General features: G+C 42.5%; 1 protein-coding gene across 1 annotated transcript in view; it reads left to right on the forward strand.

Moving 5' to 3' along the window:
- Nucleotides 1-354: 354 nt before the first annotated feature.
- LOC149773176 (complement C3-like) overlaps nt 355-19,282 on the forward strand; it is a 519,398-nt gene continuing 500,470 nt past the window's right edge. The window contains exon 1 of the mRNA XM_089946681.1: nt 355-472. Coding sequence (XP_089802807.1) covers nt 408-472 — 65 coding nt within the window. The 5' untranslated portion in view covers nt 355-407. The remainder of the gene's footprint in view (nt 473-19,282) is intronic.

Below are 19,282 nucleotides of genomic sequence, written 5' to 3' on the forward strand. Positions count from 1 at the left end.
TAGAGAATACGCTTCACAAACCACTCAGCTGAATTGGCCTTGGGCTGGACGGATTAGAACATGCATTCATCATGAGTCCAGCACTGTAGATGGTGAGCCGCCGTGTTGAATATATAGCAAATAAAAGTAGAATTTGTCTGGAACGAGAAGGGAAGAAGCAGTGCACATAGTCCGACGAGTTGATGATTGAATGTGGATAACTACGATTGCACTTATCTTTTTGCCATAGCAATACCGGCTGGAATGTTTTACGCAGCCTCTCCTTGCTGTTAAATTTGACCCAGATAAACAATTAAAGGAAAATAAGCCCTTCCAGGAAAAATTCGTGTCTCGTAAAAGCTAAATCTGTATAAAAGCCACAGCTGCCAGAGACGAAATTGTTTGAAGCACAGAGTCGAGTTATCAAGATGGCAACGAAGAATTTTGCAGTCTGCGTGGGACTGATCCTGTATTCTTTGTTGACTCTGGCAAAGTAAGTTGATCGTCTATCTCTCTGTCTGTACTCATGTCCCATATACATTTCATATGTACCTCCATCTGGGACTGGTCCTGTTCATATTATAGCACCTTAAGTTAAAGACCTATCTGTCTGTCTGTCTGTCTGTCCAGGTGGACACATTCTTCTCAAATTTGATTTCAACATTTTGAGACAGTTATAAGTTCTTTTATGCAACTTTAGAAACGTTTTGATGACGTACAACCAGAGAATATCTTCGACTGGGGGTATGTAGTTTATAAAGCTAATTTTGGCTCTATATTTTAAGTATTGTGTATTTTCTATATTTAATATTTTCTATTTTAAAACCATCTACAAAGTTTTAACATCTTTGCTTGTTGCTATTTATCTTTGCTTAAATTCATGTTTATTTTAATACAGAAGCGTCTATCTTTCTTACGTGTTACTCTTTGCAATATCACTGCATATTTAGAACCTACTCCGTATAGTCAGTAGTGAGCTTACGTGTTATATATTAAACTGACTACGAACAGTGCAAAAATAGCATCTAGCTAGCCTAAGCGCTTTCTTTTTTTTAAGGCAAATACAAAAAAACAGTTTAACAAGACAAACAAATAAAACAGACAAACCGTTGTCTTTGTGAAATTTTACATGACTATGACTTGTTGCGGATGCGGAAATATATTTTTATATTGACATAGAAATCGATGAGCCATAGCGTCAGCTGTTATTTTATGTAAATATATGTACGCGCAAAAAATATCCCGGATATTTCCTTGTATAGTTGTAATTATAGGTTATTGGGTGACTAATAAGCAAATTTATAGAATTATTGAAAAGAGAACATGTCGGCTGCAAAAAGATTATTTTATTTGTGAATATCTTCTTGTTCTAGTCTTCTTGGTTTAAACCGCTTGGTTTTAATGTTATAAGGCGGCGTAACTAGTAAAATTCCTTTCCTTTCCTGGTTTCGGAACTCCATTTGGGGTTGTGAGCAATTGATAAAAGTGTTATATCACTGAAAGTGTGGCCATGGGAGGAGAAGTGTTCTGCTACTGGGCTTCTGAACAGCTTCTTTGTCATCCAAGAAAAGGAATCTTACGGGATACGCCGCCTTAGAACATTGAAAATATATACCATCTTTGAATACCTGCCTGAATTTCACTTTTTCCGAGTCCTTCGAACTGTCTTCGGATTTTGACATTTTCACATATATGCTGGTATTTAACAAAAACGAGGTTTGGGAAAATTCATTTCGAAAAGATTATCTCCCAAGAATGAAAAAAATGCTTCATGTAGTACAATGCTGCATGAATGTTATTTGATGATTGTTGCTTATTGTCTCTAAACTGTATGAAGTGTTAATATTATCAAATAATATTCTTAAACTAATTTTGAAATTTATTTGAATATAGCGATTATTGATGTTTGTAAAGTCAGTAGTTATATATTAAAATTTATTTACGGTGTCAAGACTGTACAGCATCGTTTAGTTTGATTAATATGTGATATATATAGATTAACAATATATTTTTTAAATTCTAAGCAAAAATGGGGAGTGTGGGGGTATTATATATGTGCGTTAATAATAAGGTAATATAGGTCCACTTTTGCCATATGTTCACAAGTTGTAGATTTATGGAATATGCACACAGTAATAATGGACACAAGTTGTACATTGTGTGGAATATGCACACAACAATAACGGACACAATTTATAGATTCATGGATTATGCATACAGTGATAACTGACACAATTTGTAAATGTATGGAATATGAACACAGTAATAACGGACACAAGCTGTAGATTTATGGAAAATACACACAGTAATAACGGACATAACTTGTAGACTGGATGGAAAATGCACACAATAATAACGAACACAAGTTATAGATTTATGGAATATGCACACAACAAAAACGGACACAAGTTGTAGATTGCATGGCATATGCACACAGTAATAACGGACACAATTTGTAAATGTATGGAATATGAACACAGTAATAACGGACACAAGTTAAAGATTTGTTGAATATACACACAGTAATAATGGACAGAAGTTGTTGATTTATGGAATATGAACACAATAATAACGAACGCAAATGGTAGATTGTATGGAGTATGCACACATTAATATTGTACATAAGTTTTAGATTTATGGAATATGCACACAGTAATGTCGGATCTAAAGTGTAGACTTGATGGCAAGGAAATGCAACTTTCTCCAGAGCCCGGACCATTTAGTGATTTAGGAATTAACACCGTATAATGTCAATGTAAACGGATACAAACATGTCGCGGGTCAGATGACGTCACCGAGCTATAGTTGCACGTGCCTGTTGTATGGAATATGCACATAGTAATAATATACATAAAGTGTAGATTTGGTAGAATATGCACAAAAAATAACGGAAATAAGTCATATGAACAGCATTCTTTTCCATACCAGGGCCCAGCAACGTGACATGAATTGCCCACTGAACTTAGACACAAAGACTCAGTGATCCCATTCAAGAGTGCTCTCAAAACTCGCTTATTTCGACTGCAAGAACAAACTTAAAGACTTAATACTTTTTCCTACCTTAAATACTTTCAGCATGTTTTTTATGTTTTCTAATTTCATGGTGTTTGTTTTTGTAATCATATAGTTATATATGGTTTTTCTGTTATCTTATAGTTGTTGTCTAATGTTGTAAAGCGCTTAGAGCTTCTAAAGATTAGGCGAAATTTACATCTTTACATGAGCTCCCTCCCCAATTAAAATCAGGGATTTTTACTCTCCTAATTTCGGAGATCTAACCTGATTCATGTACACGTCCCTAGTATACTTAATCAGTCAACCCATACATTCTCGTTGCCCTCAATATACCGTACCTTGACTTGATACTGTTGCAGAAATAATGACCATCACATTAATCGTCCATTTGTTAACTTAGCGTGAGCTAAATAGGCGAGTGGTTGGTGGTCAGTTTCTTAAATAAATTTTCGTCCATACAGGAAACGTTGGAATTTGGATATCCCAATGATAATTATCAAGATTCTTACTCAGATGCTGAATAATTGCGTTCTGCAGTTGACAAATTCCTGGTACTGTATACAACTGGGAATAGGTTACAGTTTTGCTCTTGTAATAACACTGCCCCTTAACCTCTATAACAAGCGTAAGTAGTTAAGGCATAATCTCGTGTCAGATCAGGCAATTTCACTACTGCGTCTGATGTCAATCTGTCTTTAAACGACTGAAATGCTCGTTCACATGCGTCTGTCCAGGCCCATGAAAGATCGAACTTCCGTCTTAGTGGTTGGTAGTACTGCGTCCCTAAGTTAGTCGACCTTTGAACTATCTGGGGTTAACGTGTCTTCAATGAGGGTATGATCTAGGTAGGTTAGTTTCCTAAACCGTACATGGCACTTGTATGGTCGTACTGTTAGTCCCGTTTGTCGATGTCGCTCTAAAACGGTTTAAAGCAAAATGATATGATCGTCCAAACTAGCTGTCGCTAAGAGTTAATCGTCCATAAAGTCTGAAACTCCAGTACTCCTTAACGCTTCAAGTAATTTTCGCATCATAAGCGTGGAGACACTCAACGCATTCTGGACCCCCGAATGGCATGACTACCCACTGGTAGGTCCCATCTGCAGCTGCGAAGGCAAGTTTCGCTCTGTCTTCATTTCGGACTGGAATTTGCCAGTATCCCTTAGAAGATCGATTTTCGAAAAATAATTCGCGTCGATCACCCCGACAAACATGGACTCTAACAGTTCTACCTGGAATTCCGTGATTCTGTTCAACTTCCTGTAATTGACGCAAAATATGTGTGTACCGTCTTTCTTGTGTGACAGTACAACAGGAGAGCTATACGCCGACTCAGTTGGTTATATGACTCCCAAGTCTATCATAGCTTGCATTTCATTTCGAACAGTTTCTAATTTCGCATAGGGTAGCGGATAGCGGATATGGTTTCAAATTCACTGGCTTCTCATCCAGTAACTTCAGAGTGAACTCCTCCAACTCGTCTTGCCAGGTCATTCTGTCAAGACGTTTGAATAGTCCTGGAGTAAAGACTCCAGTTCCTAATGTTGGTCTGACGTTAACGTCTGTCAATGACAACGTCGGCGTAGGTTTCTTCCCTCGTCAAAGAACAACTAGGGAGTACTTCCGTCTCTCGTCCGTTGTCGTCGGGTTCTTCAGTCACAACTGTAACAACCCCATGAACTATGTGGGTGTCTCTCTTTCGTGGTAACATTTCGGGATATTTACGTGGTACAGCTTCTCCTTGATTCCTACCCGGATACGGTAGTTCTGCCCACCCTTCTTCTCCATTACCACGAATGGTCCCCTCCATGAGACTTGAAGTGTGTTCTGCTCTAACGGCAGTAACAACACCTTGTCACCCACATCAAAGTGACGTTCCTTCGTCCTGTTTATGCCGCCGACTTTATCGGACCTACTAGATCCATCGCCCCAAACGAGAAAGCTTTGTCAATCAGTGGGGTGGTTGCTAGTGGCACTGGGCGACGTGAGGTCTTAGGTGTCACCCTTTGACACGTGTCACACGACAAATAAAACCTCCGAACATCCTCGTACACACCTGGCCAGTAGAACTTCCTCACCAACCTATCTCTGGTCATCGCCACGCCCATGTGTCTTCCAAGTAGACCATCATGTGCCAGCCTAAGCACTTGTCCTTGCTTAGTTATGGGCACAACAACTTGTTTAAACGTAGCGACCTCTTTCCTGGCGTACCGGTACAAAATACCGCGTTTCGTCGCGAATTTCACCTCACCATTTGGCCATTTCCGTATGGACCCATCTTTTGCGTACCGGCGTACCGTGCGGAGAGACAAATCTACCTCTTGAAGTTTCTTCAACTCGCCAGATAGAAAATTGTCTATGGGCGAAGTCGTGGGTCTTCGCGGCATTGACCCTGACCTTCGCTTCATAGACCTCGTCTCAAAAGACCCCACGAGTACAGGTGTACACGTCATAAGGTTAGACTGTTGAAACACATACCTACACCCTACTATTACGTCATGAGACAGTCCCGACAAACACGCTTCGTTGAATTCTTCCCTTTACGTACGGCGAATCAAGATGAATGGTAAGGACCGGGAGAGAATCTTTCGTCCGGTTAGCATGCTGGACTTCAACCGTCTCGCCTGTGTAATCTCCAGGCTTGACATATATATTATCTACAGCTGGTATCAAACAGCATGGTTGCCATCTCAAAATTACCCTTAGCTACAGCTGTGTTAGCCAACTCCACTGTTTTCTGTTTCTTAACAGCATTCGGAGTTACCGAATAAATCGTTGTCGGACGATACTTTTACAATCCTTAACGACATGGCCTGGTCTTTTTTCAGCCGTTACACACTGGCTCACTTTTCCTCCCTGTGGTATCCTTCTCTGCCCCCTGAGTCCAGACCCACTGAAATGTTCTCGGCTGAGATTTCCGGCCCCTAGCCTCCCACCATTTTGACCATTTCGTCTTTGGGGTGATACCTCAGTGGTCTTTCTATGCTCACCGATGCCAGGTCGGTCCCTGCCATCCCAGGTGGTCGGACGCGAGTGCACGCTCTTATAACGCTCGGCCATCACGCTTATATCATCCAAGGTTGAGAATTCGCGCTCAGCTAAGAACACTTATAACTCTTTTCTGTATGTACTTAAGACGTACTCTTTCTAAATTTCCTCACGTATGCCTTCATACGTTAGCGCGGTACCAGACATGTTCATCCATTTATCACAAATTACGCGTACGCGGCTATGGAATTGCGAGTGCGTTTCGGTAGCTCTCTTCGACAATTCTCTGAAGAGTTTCCGAAACGTTTCCACCGACAGCGCATCGTGCCGTAGTAGCGTTTTCGTCAGAGCGTCGTAGTCGTGTGCCTCGTTCGGTGTCATATTATGGTAGACGTCTTTCGCGGATCCTTGTAAGAATGCCGAAACATTGATAGCCCACTGGTCTTTGGGCAGCTGATTGTTGTTGTTGTTGTTGGGTTTAACGCCATTTTTCAGCACAAGATAGGCTATACATTGCGGCCAGTATAACTGGTGGAGGAAGAACCCTGGAAAACCCCAAGGAGAACCACCGACCCACGATAAGCTACTGACAAGCTTTCTCACGTACCATCGTTAGCCGAGACTGAAACTCGAACCCACGCAGACAGCGGTGAGATGGCAGTGATCCGGAATGGTGAGCGCTTTAGAAAACTCGGCCACTCGGGGCCCCTTTTCAGTAGCTCATCAACCAGCAACAACTTGTTGAACTGCCTCAAAAAGTTGTCAATGAATTTTTTCTTGTCGTTGAACATAAACATGATGTTATATATTGGTCGTCTGTCTTCAGATCGCCTACTTATTGGTCCTGAGCGTTCATTCAGGTCTTCACCCCTTCTGGACTCTGCTTCGATCCTAAGCCTCTCCATGGCTAGCATATATTCGCGTTCTCGAGATTATTTTTCGGCCTGCAATCTGGCTATCTCGAGCTCTCGCTCAGCTACTTGCTCAGCTGTTTGTGTGCCTTTTTCTCGTTCCGCTGCTTGTCTGTCTTTCTCTCGTTCGCGCTCATCTGCGCATCTGTCTTTCTCTCGTTTTGTGGCTAGTTGTTCCATGTGTTGTCTAACACTTCGCTCAACAAATTCAGCTAACTGGGCTCCTTCATACCTAACTCGTCCTTACCAATCCACTTAAATTCTCTAATTGTCTGTCTGTCGCCATTCTGGTCTACTTATACGGTGACACAAGAAATAAGTCCTTTACCTACACTTAAGTTTTACTGCCCTACTCGAAAGTAGCCTCACACGCATTTATCCTACTTCTAGTATGGCCTTACTCAATTACAAAAGACTATCATTGTACCAACAACATAAACTGACAGTAGACAACTGCAATGTTCTCCCAAATTAAGCGTAACGCTTACACACTAAACAAGCCGTAAATACAACTGCGGGGTTGGCACAAATATCTCTTCTCCCAAGAGAATACAAAGATAATTCTTCACTTTACTTCCAAACTTTAGAATACGACCCGAACTGCAAGGAATTTGCCTCAGTCTCTTACAATATTGTCATCTCATTATGAAAAGAAATGGCAAGGAAATTGCATGCGCATAATAGAAAAGTAAATAAGCAGACAATGAATCGATTCACTCTGATAGCTATTTCTTGATAAGTACTATTACAAATTATCAATGTTTAGGTTATTATTATATTCTGTATTTGCTCAGACTCTTTACTCAAATAAAAATGTTCTGATGACTAGCGTCCACTTGTAGACCACCTTGTGGGAGCGGGTTAATTGGCGAATTGTACCTTCTTAAAAGATGTCCGCTTTATTCGGATTTCGTTATCTAGGAGATGGTCGCCCTCGGTGTTATTGTCCTGTTTGAGGCAGTTATATATAACAGAATGACACGAACCCCGGTATACGAAAACAGTAATTTAATCAATTACATAAACAATTGTGATAACACATTACACTAGGAAGATACACATCTTTTTTAAATAAACTTTTCACCGAATTTCAAGAACAAATATATTTATATAAATAGCCTATCTGTTTAAATGATAGAATTGGTTCATCATAGAATTGAGTGAACAATCGAAGCCATTAGTAGTTAAGGGGGATCTTATAGCGTCAATGGGAATTAGCATTACAGACCCCCTTGGGAACATATAGCGTCAAGGGAAATTTAACATGGAGAAAAATCGTGGGAACATATAGCGTCAAGGGAAATTAACATGGAGAAAAATCGTGGGACTGTTGAGCGTCAAGGGGATTTGAACATGGGAATAGGGGACTGTATAGCGTCAAAGGAATTTAAACAGGGTGGGACTGTATAGCGTCAAGGGAAATGGAACATGGGATTTTTTTTTTTAAAAAATAAAAAAGGGGTAGGCAATTCAAAGACTATCTCTTTTCGAGAAATATGGCTGGCCCTGAAAAGGGCCTTTGGGTTTTCTTCTTCTTCTTCTTCTAATTTCTTCTTTTCCTCCACCAAGTTCTTATTTTATCTCCTACACTCTTCTTCTCTTTCTTTTTTTTCTTCTCCTCCTCTTCTTTCTTCTTCTCTTCCTCCTCTTCTTTCTTCCTCTTTTCATTTTCTTCTTCTTTTTCAATTTTTTCATTCCATTCTCTCATCCTTATCCTTTCCTCTTCATCCTCCTTTTCCTCCTTTATTTCTTTTAACAGATCACTGATGATTACCTTCATTTTTCGTAAATTGTTTATCTCCATCTTCACTCTATGGGGACTATATGAGTAGTGATCCTCGTTTAGGTTAACCAACATTTGCTCAAACATTCCTAAATTGTCCATGACGTTTTGCAATTTTTCCATTTTGTTAAGGTGGTTTGAAGCCATCTTCTTTTTTATTCTTTGCAGAATGGTTTGAACCACGAATACTGTGGGTTCTTATACAAAAAGCGCGGACGTGATGGAAAACATCCCCTAAAACATAAAATGGATCTTACCTAGATCATAACCTAACAACGTGCGGACGTGAAGGAAAACATCCCCACTTTTCTCATTTCATATAATATAACCCAAACTGTACTCTCCACATACTCTAAGAAACAATAAAGAAACCCATAATCTAATATTCACACCAACCTAATTCATCATTTACAAACACAAACTCACAAACACATACACTTCCACTATTAATAAAGAGTTAGTGTTTATTTTCACACTACTCTACCTACTCACATTGGCAAATTAATAGTTATTTCTTTTCTAGACTATTGGGTAGCCCTGAAAAGGGCTGTTTTTTTTAAACTCCAGATGCACCTATCTAATGGTTGCACCTTCCTGGCCTGGCGCCGCACACGCATCTTCTTCCCCAGTCTTCTTTCACCTTTCTTCTGGGGAGCGCAGAGGGAGGATGATTCGCTTCAGCACCCCAATCCTCTGTTTCAGGAATATTAAACGACATCATCTCTTCTCTTTTCTTTTCCTCCTCTTCCCTCTGTCTTCTCTCCTCTTCTTCCTTCTTTATTCTTGCTTCTTCTACGATAGCCTCCGCTGATAGTTCGTTTACTATCCGCCTGGCATATTCCAGGTGCATCTGGAGTTCTAACAGTTTCACTATTCTGCTAGTCATTCTTCTGGCTGTGTTGATCAATCAACAAGGGTAGCTGGACTGCCGAACGAGTTTCAATTTATACTGAAAGCGCGTACGTGAAGGAAAACATCCCCCTAAAAACATAAAATTCATCTTACCTAGATCATGACCAAAAAAAACAACAACAACGCGCGGACCTAAAAGAAACACTTGCTCACTTTTTTATGCTACCCATCACTTCAATAGACTATCCACATACTCAAAGCAATCCAATCTAACCCCAAATATACACCTCAAGCAGCCCAAAAAAAAACAAACAAACATCATTTTAATCTACTATCCACACCAACCTACTTTATCACTTACAAACACAAACACACCAACACATACCCTCAAAATTTTTAAGAAAGAGTTAGTGTTTATTTTCACACTACTCTACCTACACACATTGGCAAATGGATCATTACTTCTTTTCTAGAGTATTGGGGTAGCCCTGAAAAGGGCTGTTTTTTGTTTTGCTATGGCATTCTTTTTTAGTTTCTAAGAATGCGATGTCCTCTGAGGATAGACTTTCTGGCAATAGGTCTGCTTCTTCGGAAAGAGAAGAAGAACTCTTTGGTGTCGATACGGCAATCGACAAAGCCTCTGTCAGGTTCAGGTTGCTGCTGCTGCTGCTGCTGCTGCTGCTGCTGTTCTTGTTGTTGCTGTTGCTGCTGTTTTTGAAGTCTGTACTTCTCTGTCCATTCTTCTTTTTCCCTGTTCACTTCTTCTCTGAAGAGCTCTTCTATTAGGTCTTCAGTGATTTTTAACATTCTCACATTCTCTATTTCTTCTGGCTTCGGTATCAGACTGTGTCTGACCCTATGCAAATTCACGTAGGCTTCGTTGAGCTTAGCTAGTTTGGAGCACATCTTCTTAGGAGGATGAGTCGACAATGGATGGTTAGACTGGAAACAACCCCGGTTATTATAGTGAAAGCGCGGACGTGAAGGAAAACATCCCCCACACGGTTTTTTCGAGCCGCAACGTTCATGAGAGGGATAGTAAGAAATGAAAGAGCATCAATTCAACATTCTTATAGCTAAACAAAAGACAAAGGCATTTTTTCAAAACACAACATTTTTTATTCAAAAATCACTTAACACTAAACAACAACTCTAACATTTTTTAACAATAATATAACACTATAACATCTAACATTTTTTTCTCAATTAACAATCTACTTAGAACAGGGCTGACAACGTTGTGAATGAAATTGTGATTTCCACTGTTGGAAATCATTAGGCCATTGATGGACACTACGTTTCCTAGCTTGAGACAAAAGATAAGCATAATGGTCACAAAACCATCGATCTACTTTCACATCGTTTCTAGCAGAAGAACGAGGATCGAAATGAGTCACTAAATGTTCTAAGGAATAGCCCAGGCTGCGATGATGCAGAAAATACACACAATATTGTCCACACACCAAGGAATCTGTGCCTTGTAATTTCACATTATTGAATCGGGTGGTTTGAGCATTTCTTCTCATAAAGTCAATGATATCGTCTTCCAAAGGGGGCAATCCGTACGAATCGAAATATTCCACACATCCTTCTTGAGGAAAGTAGACGGCTACCCAGTGGGTTCCTGGGAGATGACTGTCGTCCGTGTTGATCACGTAAGCTTGATGGTCTTTAGGTTTGCGATGAGGGAGTTCATCTTTAGCACAGACGACAGGATTCCAAGAAGCTGTATACGAACTGTGGTTCAAAAGGTAATAAAGTTCCCAGGTATCCATTGATTTCTGTGTTGTTTTTTTCTTCTTCTTCACAGGTAATAATAAGTTGTCAATTCGATCCTGACTTTTTGCTTGAAAATGTCTGACGAATAAACGGTTATTCGTTCTGTTTCCTCACTCTGATTTAGGAGAGCTTCGATACGATGGATCTCTTGAGTGGTTAATGGTGGACAAGAATGTTCACGCAAGTCTTTATACCACTGGTGCAACACGTCTTTGTTCGAGATGAGACTCCAAGCTTCGTCCAGATACTCGTCCAATTTTTCTTCTTGACTCAACATCAGGCATTTATCGTGTTGAATTTGACTGGGATGATCGTTTTGACATCCATAACAATTTTTCTTGATCAATTCCGTCATTTTGTCGACCAAGTGTTTGGCAAAACAGGAGACTAAATGGGCTTCTTGTTCTGGCCATCGGGACTTCATCATGATCACTTCTTCTTCTTTTTCCACGGTCTCCTTACATTCCATCTCCAAAGTTTCTCCACTAGGTAAAGAGGGATAACAGTCTTCCATGGTTTCTAGTAATCTAGAATGACTTCTCTCAAACTGTTGATTTCTATGGTATTATCGAATTCTGCATACAGGATGACGTTCACTGTCTGTTTCAGTGTTTCTGCAAACTGAAGTTCCACACGAATCTGGCCAGATTTTATAGGGTGGAAATGTCCTTCGTCGCTGCCTTGGTCTGGAGTGAAATCGAAAGCCCACAAAGCATAGCCTTTGTCATAATCTTCGTACTCAATGCCGTGACTGGTGTTGGTTCCTAACTGACCGGTGGCTTCGTACAGGGACAAGTACGATCTCAAGTAATTGTTGTTGGCAAAGTCAGGTTCGAAAGGTCGGGTACACAAGGTCTTGCCATCCCTACTGACTTCGATTTTCTTCACTAAAAAGTGTTGAAAGTTGAAAGGATTTTCTTTGATGGCTCCGTTGAAGGCTGAATTCGAGACCATACCAAGGATTAAACGCTTGGGTAGCTGTCCTTGAAACAGATGATCTTCGGTTATGGATTGCAGTCCAGCAGAAATGGTGAAGGTTTTCACTTCCACACGTCGGATCGGATACTTGGCGGTCGTTCTGCTCAACGTTTGACTGATGTCGTTACCTACTTTGGGTAACACTTCCACGCGTCGTACGTAGAGTTTGGCCTCCTGGATTATGCTTTTAGGAGCCTTAGCAGGATCAGCAGCCTGCAAATGGAAAGCGGCACTGCTGCGATTCAGTCTCAAGCGGACATTCACCCCGTTCAGCAAATATTTCTCTTGTAACCACATGTCCAAATGCAAACGATCCATCAGTTCTAAACTTTTCTTGTTTAAGATTTTTTCTTCTCTTGCCTCAAAGCCGGAATTGCTTCCATCTATTGTGTCGAACTTGCCCGCTACGTCAGGTACCCACAGCACGCAGGCATTGAGATGACTATCCTTGGCATCTGTTCCGTACGTCAAGAGATTTTCCAAGTAGGCACGGTAAGGGTATGTATCCATGCTGCTGCTGACTAGTTTGTTATTCAAGTACAAATCCACTGAGCTGAACAAGGAATGCATGAAATTGTTGACGGGAGCTATTTCGTCAGCGTCATCTACTCCACCATTATCTTTTTCTAGAACTTGGACTTTCAAGTACAAGTAACTGCTATTCAGATCGATGTAATCTTCGGGCTGTCCCTTGATTTCGAACTCGATGGGAGCGGAATCGGTCAGTGAGGAGACGGGATGAAATTCCACCCATTGAGATTCTTGCATCGTCATCATGGTGGGGGGCATGGCAAACAGATCCAGTTCCGTCTTGGAACAGGCGCAAGACTCTCGGTGCATCATTTTTTGTTGTTGCTGTGTCTCAATAATCGAAAACGTCTAAGTCTCGAACGGTTCTTCTTTTCTTGGCCTTTCTCGCTTGAAGTCTGGTGAAAGGGTGTTTTCTTCTTCGTCGTCTCTTTCTGCCTTGTCCTTGCTGAATGCTTGACTCGGTAGCGTGCAGGGCATTTATAGGTGTCTCTCGTCGGCCCAAAATGTCTTTGCCCGTTTGCAGCAAGACATTTTTGCCTGCCCTCATGAAGGCTTCTTTAGGGTTTTGTTTGTCGATGATGACATTTTGGAGAAATTCTTTGCCTTGTGTCAGTGCCGCATCTTTCAAGGCGTGCAATCCTCGTGTCACCATCGGTTTCAACACCGGGGCCACCGAACGAAAGGCCGATTTTAACATGTCTCCTAAACCGTGTCCTCGCTGTCGAGCCACCCCTTGGTACACTGGATACATGACTTACTTACGAGTCGTGAGAGAACCGTTTTCGAAAATGGAGTTTCACCGTGACTTTTCCTTTGGTGAATGGAATATTTTGTCCCAAATCTCCTTTTATAGTAATGTTGACCGTGTCCAAATACGACTTGCTGACAGGCAAATAGTGAGGATGGACAAATTCGCGGTGGACGTGATAAGTGTTTCCACCTTCCTCGTCAGCGTTTGTGGCAGAATCCACTTTGAAAGGAATGACACGCAGTAACGGCACGGAGGTGTGTCCCACCACGTTGTATTCCACCACATCGGAGTACACGAAGATCAAATTCAGTCCTTGGTTCAGTTCTACCGGGAAACGAAAATACTTGGCAAAAGAGTCGTTGTCATAAATGACTGGTAATTCGGGGCTTTTTTTTTGTTCTCCTATCTTCCTCATCTCCGTGTCACCACCCAATATGTCAAACAATTCAGGACAAAATATGAAAGACATGAATTTTTTGGACCCCTCAGAAAATTTCATCAGAAAGCGACGAGCTATTTTGTGGTATTCCAGGGTGACACTTTTTTGGACATTCCCCAAAGCTTTATGGAACACGCCATTAAACCTGGAGGCTATGGCGCTGACCAAATGATGACCACTGAAATAATAGCCTGGGAGAATGGACAAGTCGTAGGTCCACGTTTTAGTTTTGTCATCATAGGTTTTATTGGTATATGTGCCAATCTTATCCAACTCCTCTTGCAATGGTTTGTCATGAACTTCCACCTTAAACCAATTTTGCTGGGCAATGATATTTTGGACTTGGGTTGGGTGAATCATTTCCACTAAAGCCACTTCCCAATGGGCTTCGTGATCTAAGGGGATGGCTTGAGGTAATTTGGCCGTGTAACAGCACAACGTGTTGTTGGGAAACACCTCCATGGAACTGTCACTGGGTAAAGTTAAGTAAAATTGGTTTTGGTGACTCATAATTCCAGAGTTCTGTGGCTGTCCGAGGGGTTAGTGGACGTCAGAGGCGTGTCTCCGCCCAAAATGGGGTTCTGGTTGTGGTTGCTGGAGTGGTGACTGGCACTGACACTGGACACAACGTTCCCGTTCGAGGAGAATTTCAGGGAGGGATTAGGAAGCAGGTAACCGATGCAACTGCTCAATAAAATGGTCCACAATTGTTTGTCTCCTTGTTGCAAACTCAAATTGGCGATGGCTGCCCCGATGACACAATACACCACGAAGATTTGGCAGAAAAAGACGATTTGCGTTTTAGGCACACGTTCTCCACACCACACCCACAAGGGTTGTTTTTGTAAATCTTGCACAGAAGAACTAGGGGAAGAAGGACTGGTCGACGTAGCTGCGTCTGCTGTGTGAAAGGGCATGATGGTCACTTCTTCTTTTTATAGTCGATGACTTGCGAAGCGTCGATCCAAGAATCGAAACTGGGTGTATATCCTTTCCAACGTACTTTGACTTCTTTGACACGTCGTTTGCCCACTTTACGGGTTCTGCGTTCGAGAATGCTTTCGATGTCGTACACGTCGTCTTCTTTTTTGGTGACACGTTGTAACTCGGGCAAATAAAACGTTCCTTTGAGCACTTCTCCGTTCATGTCTTCCAATTTATAGACGGCAGGATGACGGCCATGCACTCGTCCAGTGACGCGAAACAATTCGGTCGTCCAGTTAGGTAAGTAACCTTTGTCGAAAGTGCGTTTGGTTTTGCCAATGCGCACCCAATCTCCTACGGCCAACTCTCCACTTTTCTTGGGGACAGCCCTCGTCGGGGACGTACCGAACAGGCGCTCGAACACCAGCACTTCGTTCTCGGGAGTCACGTCTTGCGGGGCACGTCCGATGCTTCGATGGTAAGATTGGTTGTACGCTTGCACCAGGTGCGGTAAGATGTCGATGTACTTCAGAGTGTGGTGATGCGTAAAATATTTCCACATGCGTTCTTTCAAAGTACGTTGAAAACGTTCCACGATGCTGGCTTTGGTTTCTGGATTCTCGGTGGTAAAAAAATGAATGTCACGTTTCTTTAATTCTTTTTGGAAAGCTTGGTTCAGAAATTCGGTGCCTTTGTCCGTTTGCCATCGAAGAGGGCGACGACCGCTTTGTTTCAACACCCGTTGCAGGGCTCGCACTAACTCGCTGCTCGATTTGGAAGTCAAGGGTACGACCCAGGCAAATTTGGAAAAGACGTCGATGACACAAAACAAATATTTGTAGCCGCGATTGTAGCTGGCCAAATGAGAGACATCGGCTAAATCGGCTTGCCATTGATGATCGATGCCTTCCACTCGGGTGCGACTTCTGGCAAACTTGCGTCGAATGGGTTTGTGTAAAGTGTAGGTAGCTTGTTCTTGTAACCATCGTTGCACTTGAGGTAAACGGAGACTTTTCAGTCGAGTTTTGGCAGAACGATACAATTTTTGAACTCCTGCGTAACCTGCAGGATGCGAGGGATCGTAGTAAATGCTGGCTAAGACTTTTTCCATTTTTTTTGTGTGTTTGTGTGTTAATAAGGCACCCACTCTTGGAAGAGGCTACTCTTTTTCTCTTGGGGTATTTTCTTGGATTGCAAGGCTTTGCGTGTGCGACCGGCAATAGGTGTCGAAGAGGAGGATGTCTGAGCAGGGGATATCGGTTCTTGTTTCACTTCTGTCTTCACTTTCTTTTTCTCTTGTGATGAAGAAGGGGTGGCCATCATCTTTTTAATCCATCCAATTCTGGAGGTAGGTGGTGTTGTTAACTTGCGTACTTTTTCTGGTGGAGTTTGAAACCCTTCTTCTTCTTCTTCTTTTCCTTTTTCTTTCTTGACCACTGGTACCGGTACTGGTACTGGTACTGGTGATGGTGCTGGACTTTTCATCAAGGTCTTAAAATCTTTTAGAGTGGGTAAAGCTGTTTCGTCTAAAGCTTTCTGGTGAAAGAGTTGCAGTCGTTGCAAGAGTTGACCGTACTTTTGCGATTTTTCTGTTTCGGACAAATCTTGGCGATCCATCAAGGACTGCAATTCGTGTTGTAACTGGGACATCTCGCTCAAATTGGGATTGGGAGGTAAATGCGGGGTGCGTTGTTCTTGCCACCGATGGTATTCCATCCATCGTTTGTAAGGCACTAAAGCTAGTTTTCGTCCTTCCATGGGGTTGTCAGGGGTCGATTCTGAGATCTTGGGACTTTCGAAGGCCTTTTTATCTTGCTCCCATCAGTCCTCCCAACATGGTTCCCAAGACTCCTTTCAGTATGGGGCCTAACAAGAGAGGCAAAATGCCTCCACGTTGAACCAACATCTTCTTTTTTTGACGAATGGGAATTTTCTTTTGAACCATTTGGCGAAGAACGTGACGATGTTTGCCTAAGCATTGTTTCTGGTGTTTGGACAAAGGGATCGTGCCTTTCAAAACGTTCAAACAACATTCGCAGACGGTATCGATGACCTCTTTGGAGGCCGTTTGAATGAGTTTTTTTCGTAGGGGTGGAGAAGCTTTGGACAGGACAGATAACAGGTCCCCATGTTTAGCTAAACGTGGTGGCAGTCCTTTCCTTTTCTTTCCTTGGGGTTTTCTGGAGGGTGACATTTTTGCTTGTGGGTTCCGGGACATTCACCGAACAGACACTAACGTCGATGACTTAACGCACACCCTTTTATCTTTTTTTGGGACTATCGCTTTGTCATAAAGGTGACAATGTTTTTCCCAAAATCGCCAAGGAATCCTCCCCTTTGTTGACGCCTCTTTTTCTTGGAACGACTGTGTCTTTTCTTAGGGTAATGTCGATGCTTGGCTAAGCGCTTTGTCGGATGACGCGTCTGCCTTTGTCTCTTTCTTTTGTGGCTTCTTGGAGGTGACATCTTTTACAAGTTCACTGATACCCCGACTTGGTCACAGGCTCTTTTTATACTGGAACGCGTCGCCATTGATTGTCTTTACGTTTTATCAGTTTGAGGACAGGCATGACACGTCGTGCAGGGGTACGCAACGGACTAAATCGAGCCAGTTCTTGCTTGGACAAATCCAGTAAACTTTGTAACATGCCCGATCTTTCTTGGACTTTGATTTTGGGAGAAGGTACTTTGTGAGCAGCAGCCACTGCCACTAAATTGGAGGGTCCTGCCACTGGGGAAGTTCTTTTGGGGGTCATCAGCGGAGATGTTCTTGGTGTGATCAACGTCTCCAAGTACTTTTCAGTTCTGGGTGTCATCAACGGAGAAGTGGATGAACGTGAGGATGCCGGAGACGCAGTCACTGCTGTGGCAGGTCGTGGTTTGCGAGTGTAAGGTTGCGTCCTGGCCGAAGTGCCTCTCTTGCGACTAGTTTTCTTCTGTGGACTTTTCTTTTTCTGGGGACTTTTTCTCTGTTTCTTTTTCTGGGGGCTTCTTTTCTTTTTTCGGGGTGGTGTCTGGTAAGAGGAGGGTCCCGCCACTGGAGAAGTTATTCTTCTTGGGGACCTGGTCTTTTTCTTTTTCTTCTTGAGGCTTCGTTGGACTTTTGTCTTGGGGATAACTTTGGGGGCATTAGGATCCCATCTTAAGAGTGAGCGAATGATGACCCCTCCTAGAGTACCGCTCCCTCCAGGTTTCAAAATGATTTGTTTTTTGGTTTGAGTGTCGATGCGGGGATCGGCCAGTTGGACCAAAGCGACTTTGTTTCGATCGAAAAAGCGTTGGGTTTGATGAGGAATCTGAATGATTCCTTGGAGTAATTGACGTGCCGTCACCGTGAACCATCGTAAGACTTCTTTGAGACTAGCTTCTAAGACACGAGCTCGTGTTTGTGGATCTTTTTCTCGACTGATGCCATACAAGGCACGAATCAATTTGACGGGAAGATGCGACTGAAGGGACGTCATGTTCGCACTGAGAGTGAGACAGACGAAAAAGGGTCTGAGGTTTTTATAGATTTTTTGATGGGGAGTGAAATGAAGTCGAGGACGGAGACGTGTACAGGACAGGCCCTCCGTCTTGGCACCAGTGGTGAAACAAGTGGGTACGAAATCGCAAATCCTCAGGAGTCGTAGGTTTCAAATCGACGAGTAAATAGGCGTGTGGCGTTTGAGTGGCATCGTCGTACGCCTGAGTCAGCCAAGGCGTTCCTAACTGTTTGGCTAAGACTTGCACTTGCGATTTATCTCGAGGGCTTTTAAACAAGACCACGTAATGCGCATTGAGACTGATGGTGCGATGGGCTTTACTTTGTTGAAACAAATTTTGGGTGATGTAAACGACACTGGCATTACGGTGATGCCCTTTGCGCGTGAACCACAATTTAATTTCTTCTTCGTCTTCTCCTAACATGTCGTCGAAAATGACCAAATGGGTTAGACGGGAGTCAGAGACGATGCCGTCGTCTTCTTTAGGAATGCCTTCCACAAACACGATGGAATCGCCTTGACTTTCTCGCAAGAGGCTGTACGCCGATTGCCACTCTTTGTAACACCACACGATCCGTTGAGGGGGCCGATCGATCAAATGATGTTTATGCTCGATCAAACGTTTGACGAATTCGGTTTTGCCTGAACCGCTAGGTCCAGCAATGAGCATGTTAAAGGGATGGCGAAGATACAAAGCCTCCCAACTGGCACGATCTAAGTGTTCGTCGATGACTTTGACAGTAGAGGAAGAGGGAGCAGAGACAGTAGAGGTAGCCATGGTGTCAGAAATGTCACTTGTGACACGAAAACAAACAAGACAAGAGTTTATATACTTTTTCAGAACACGTTTATTGAATGTTTTTTATC

The sequence above is a fragment of the Sinohyriopsis cumingii genome, unplaced genomic scaffold (assembly GCF_028554795.1).
Source record: "Sinohyriopsis cumingii isolate HCF-2022 unplaced genomic scaffold, ASM2855479v2 utg000837l, whole genome shotgun sequence".
Taxonomy (NCBI): domain Eukaryota; kingdom Metazoa; phylum Mollusca; class Bivalvia; order Unionida; family Unionidae; genus Sinohyriopsis; species Sinohyriopsis cumingii.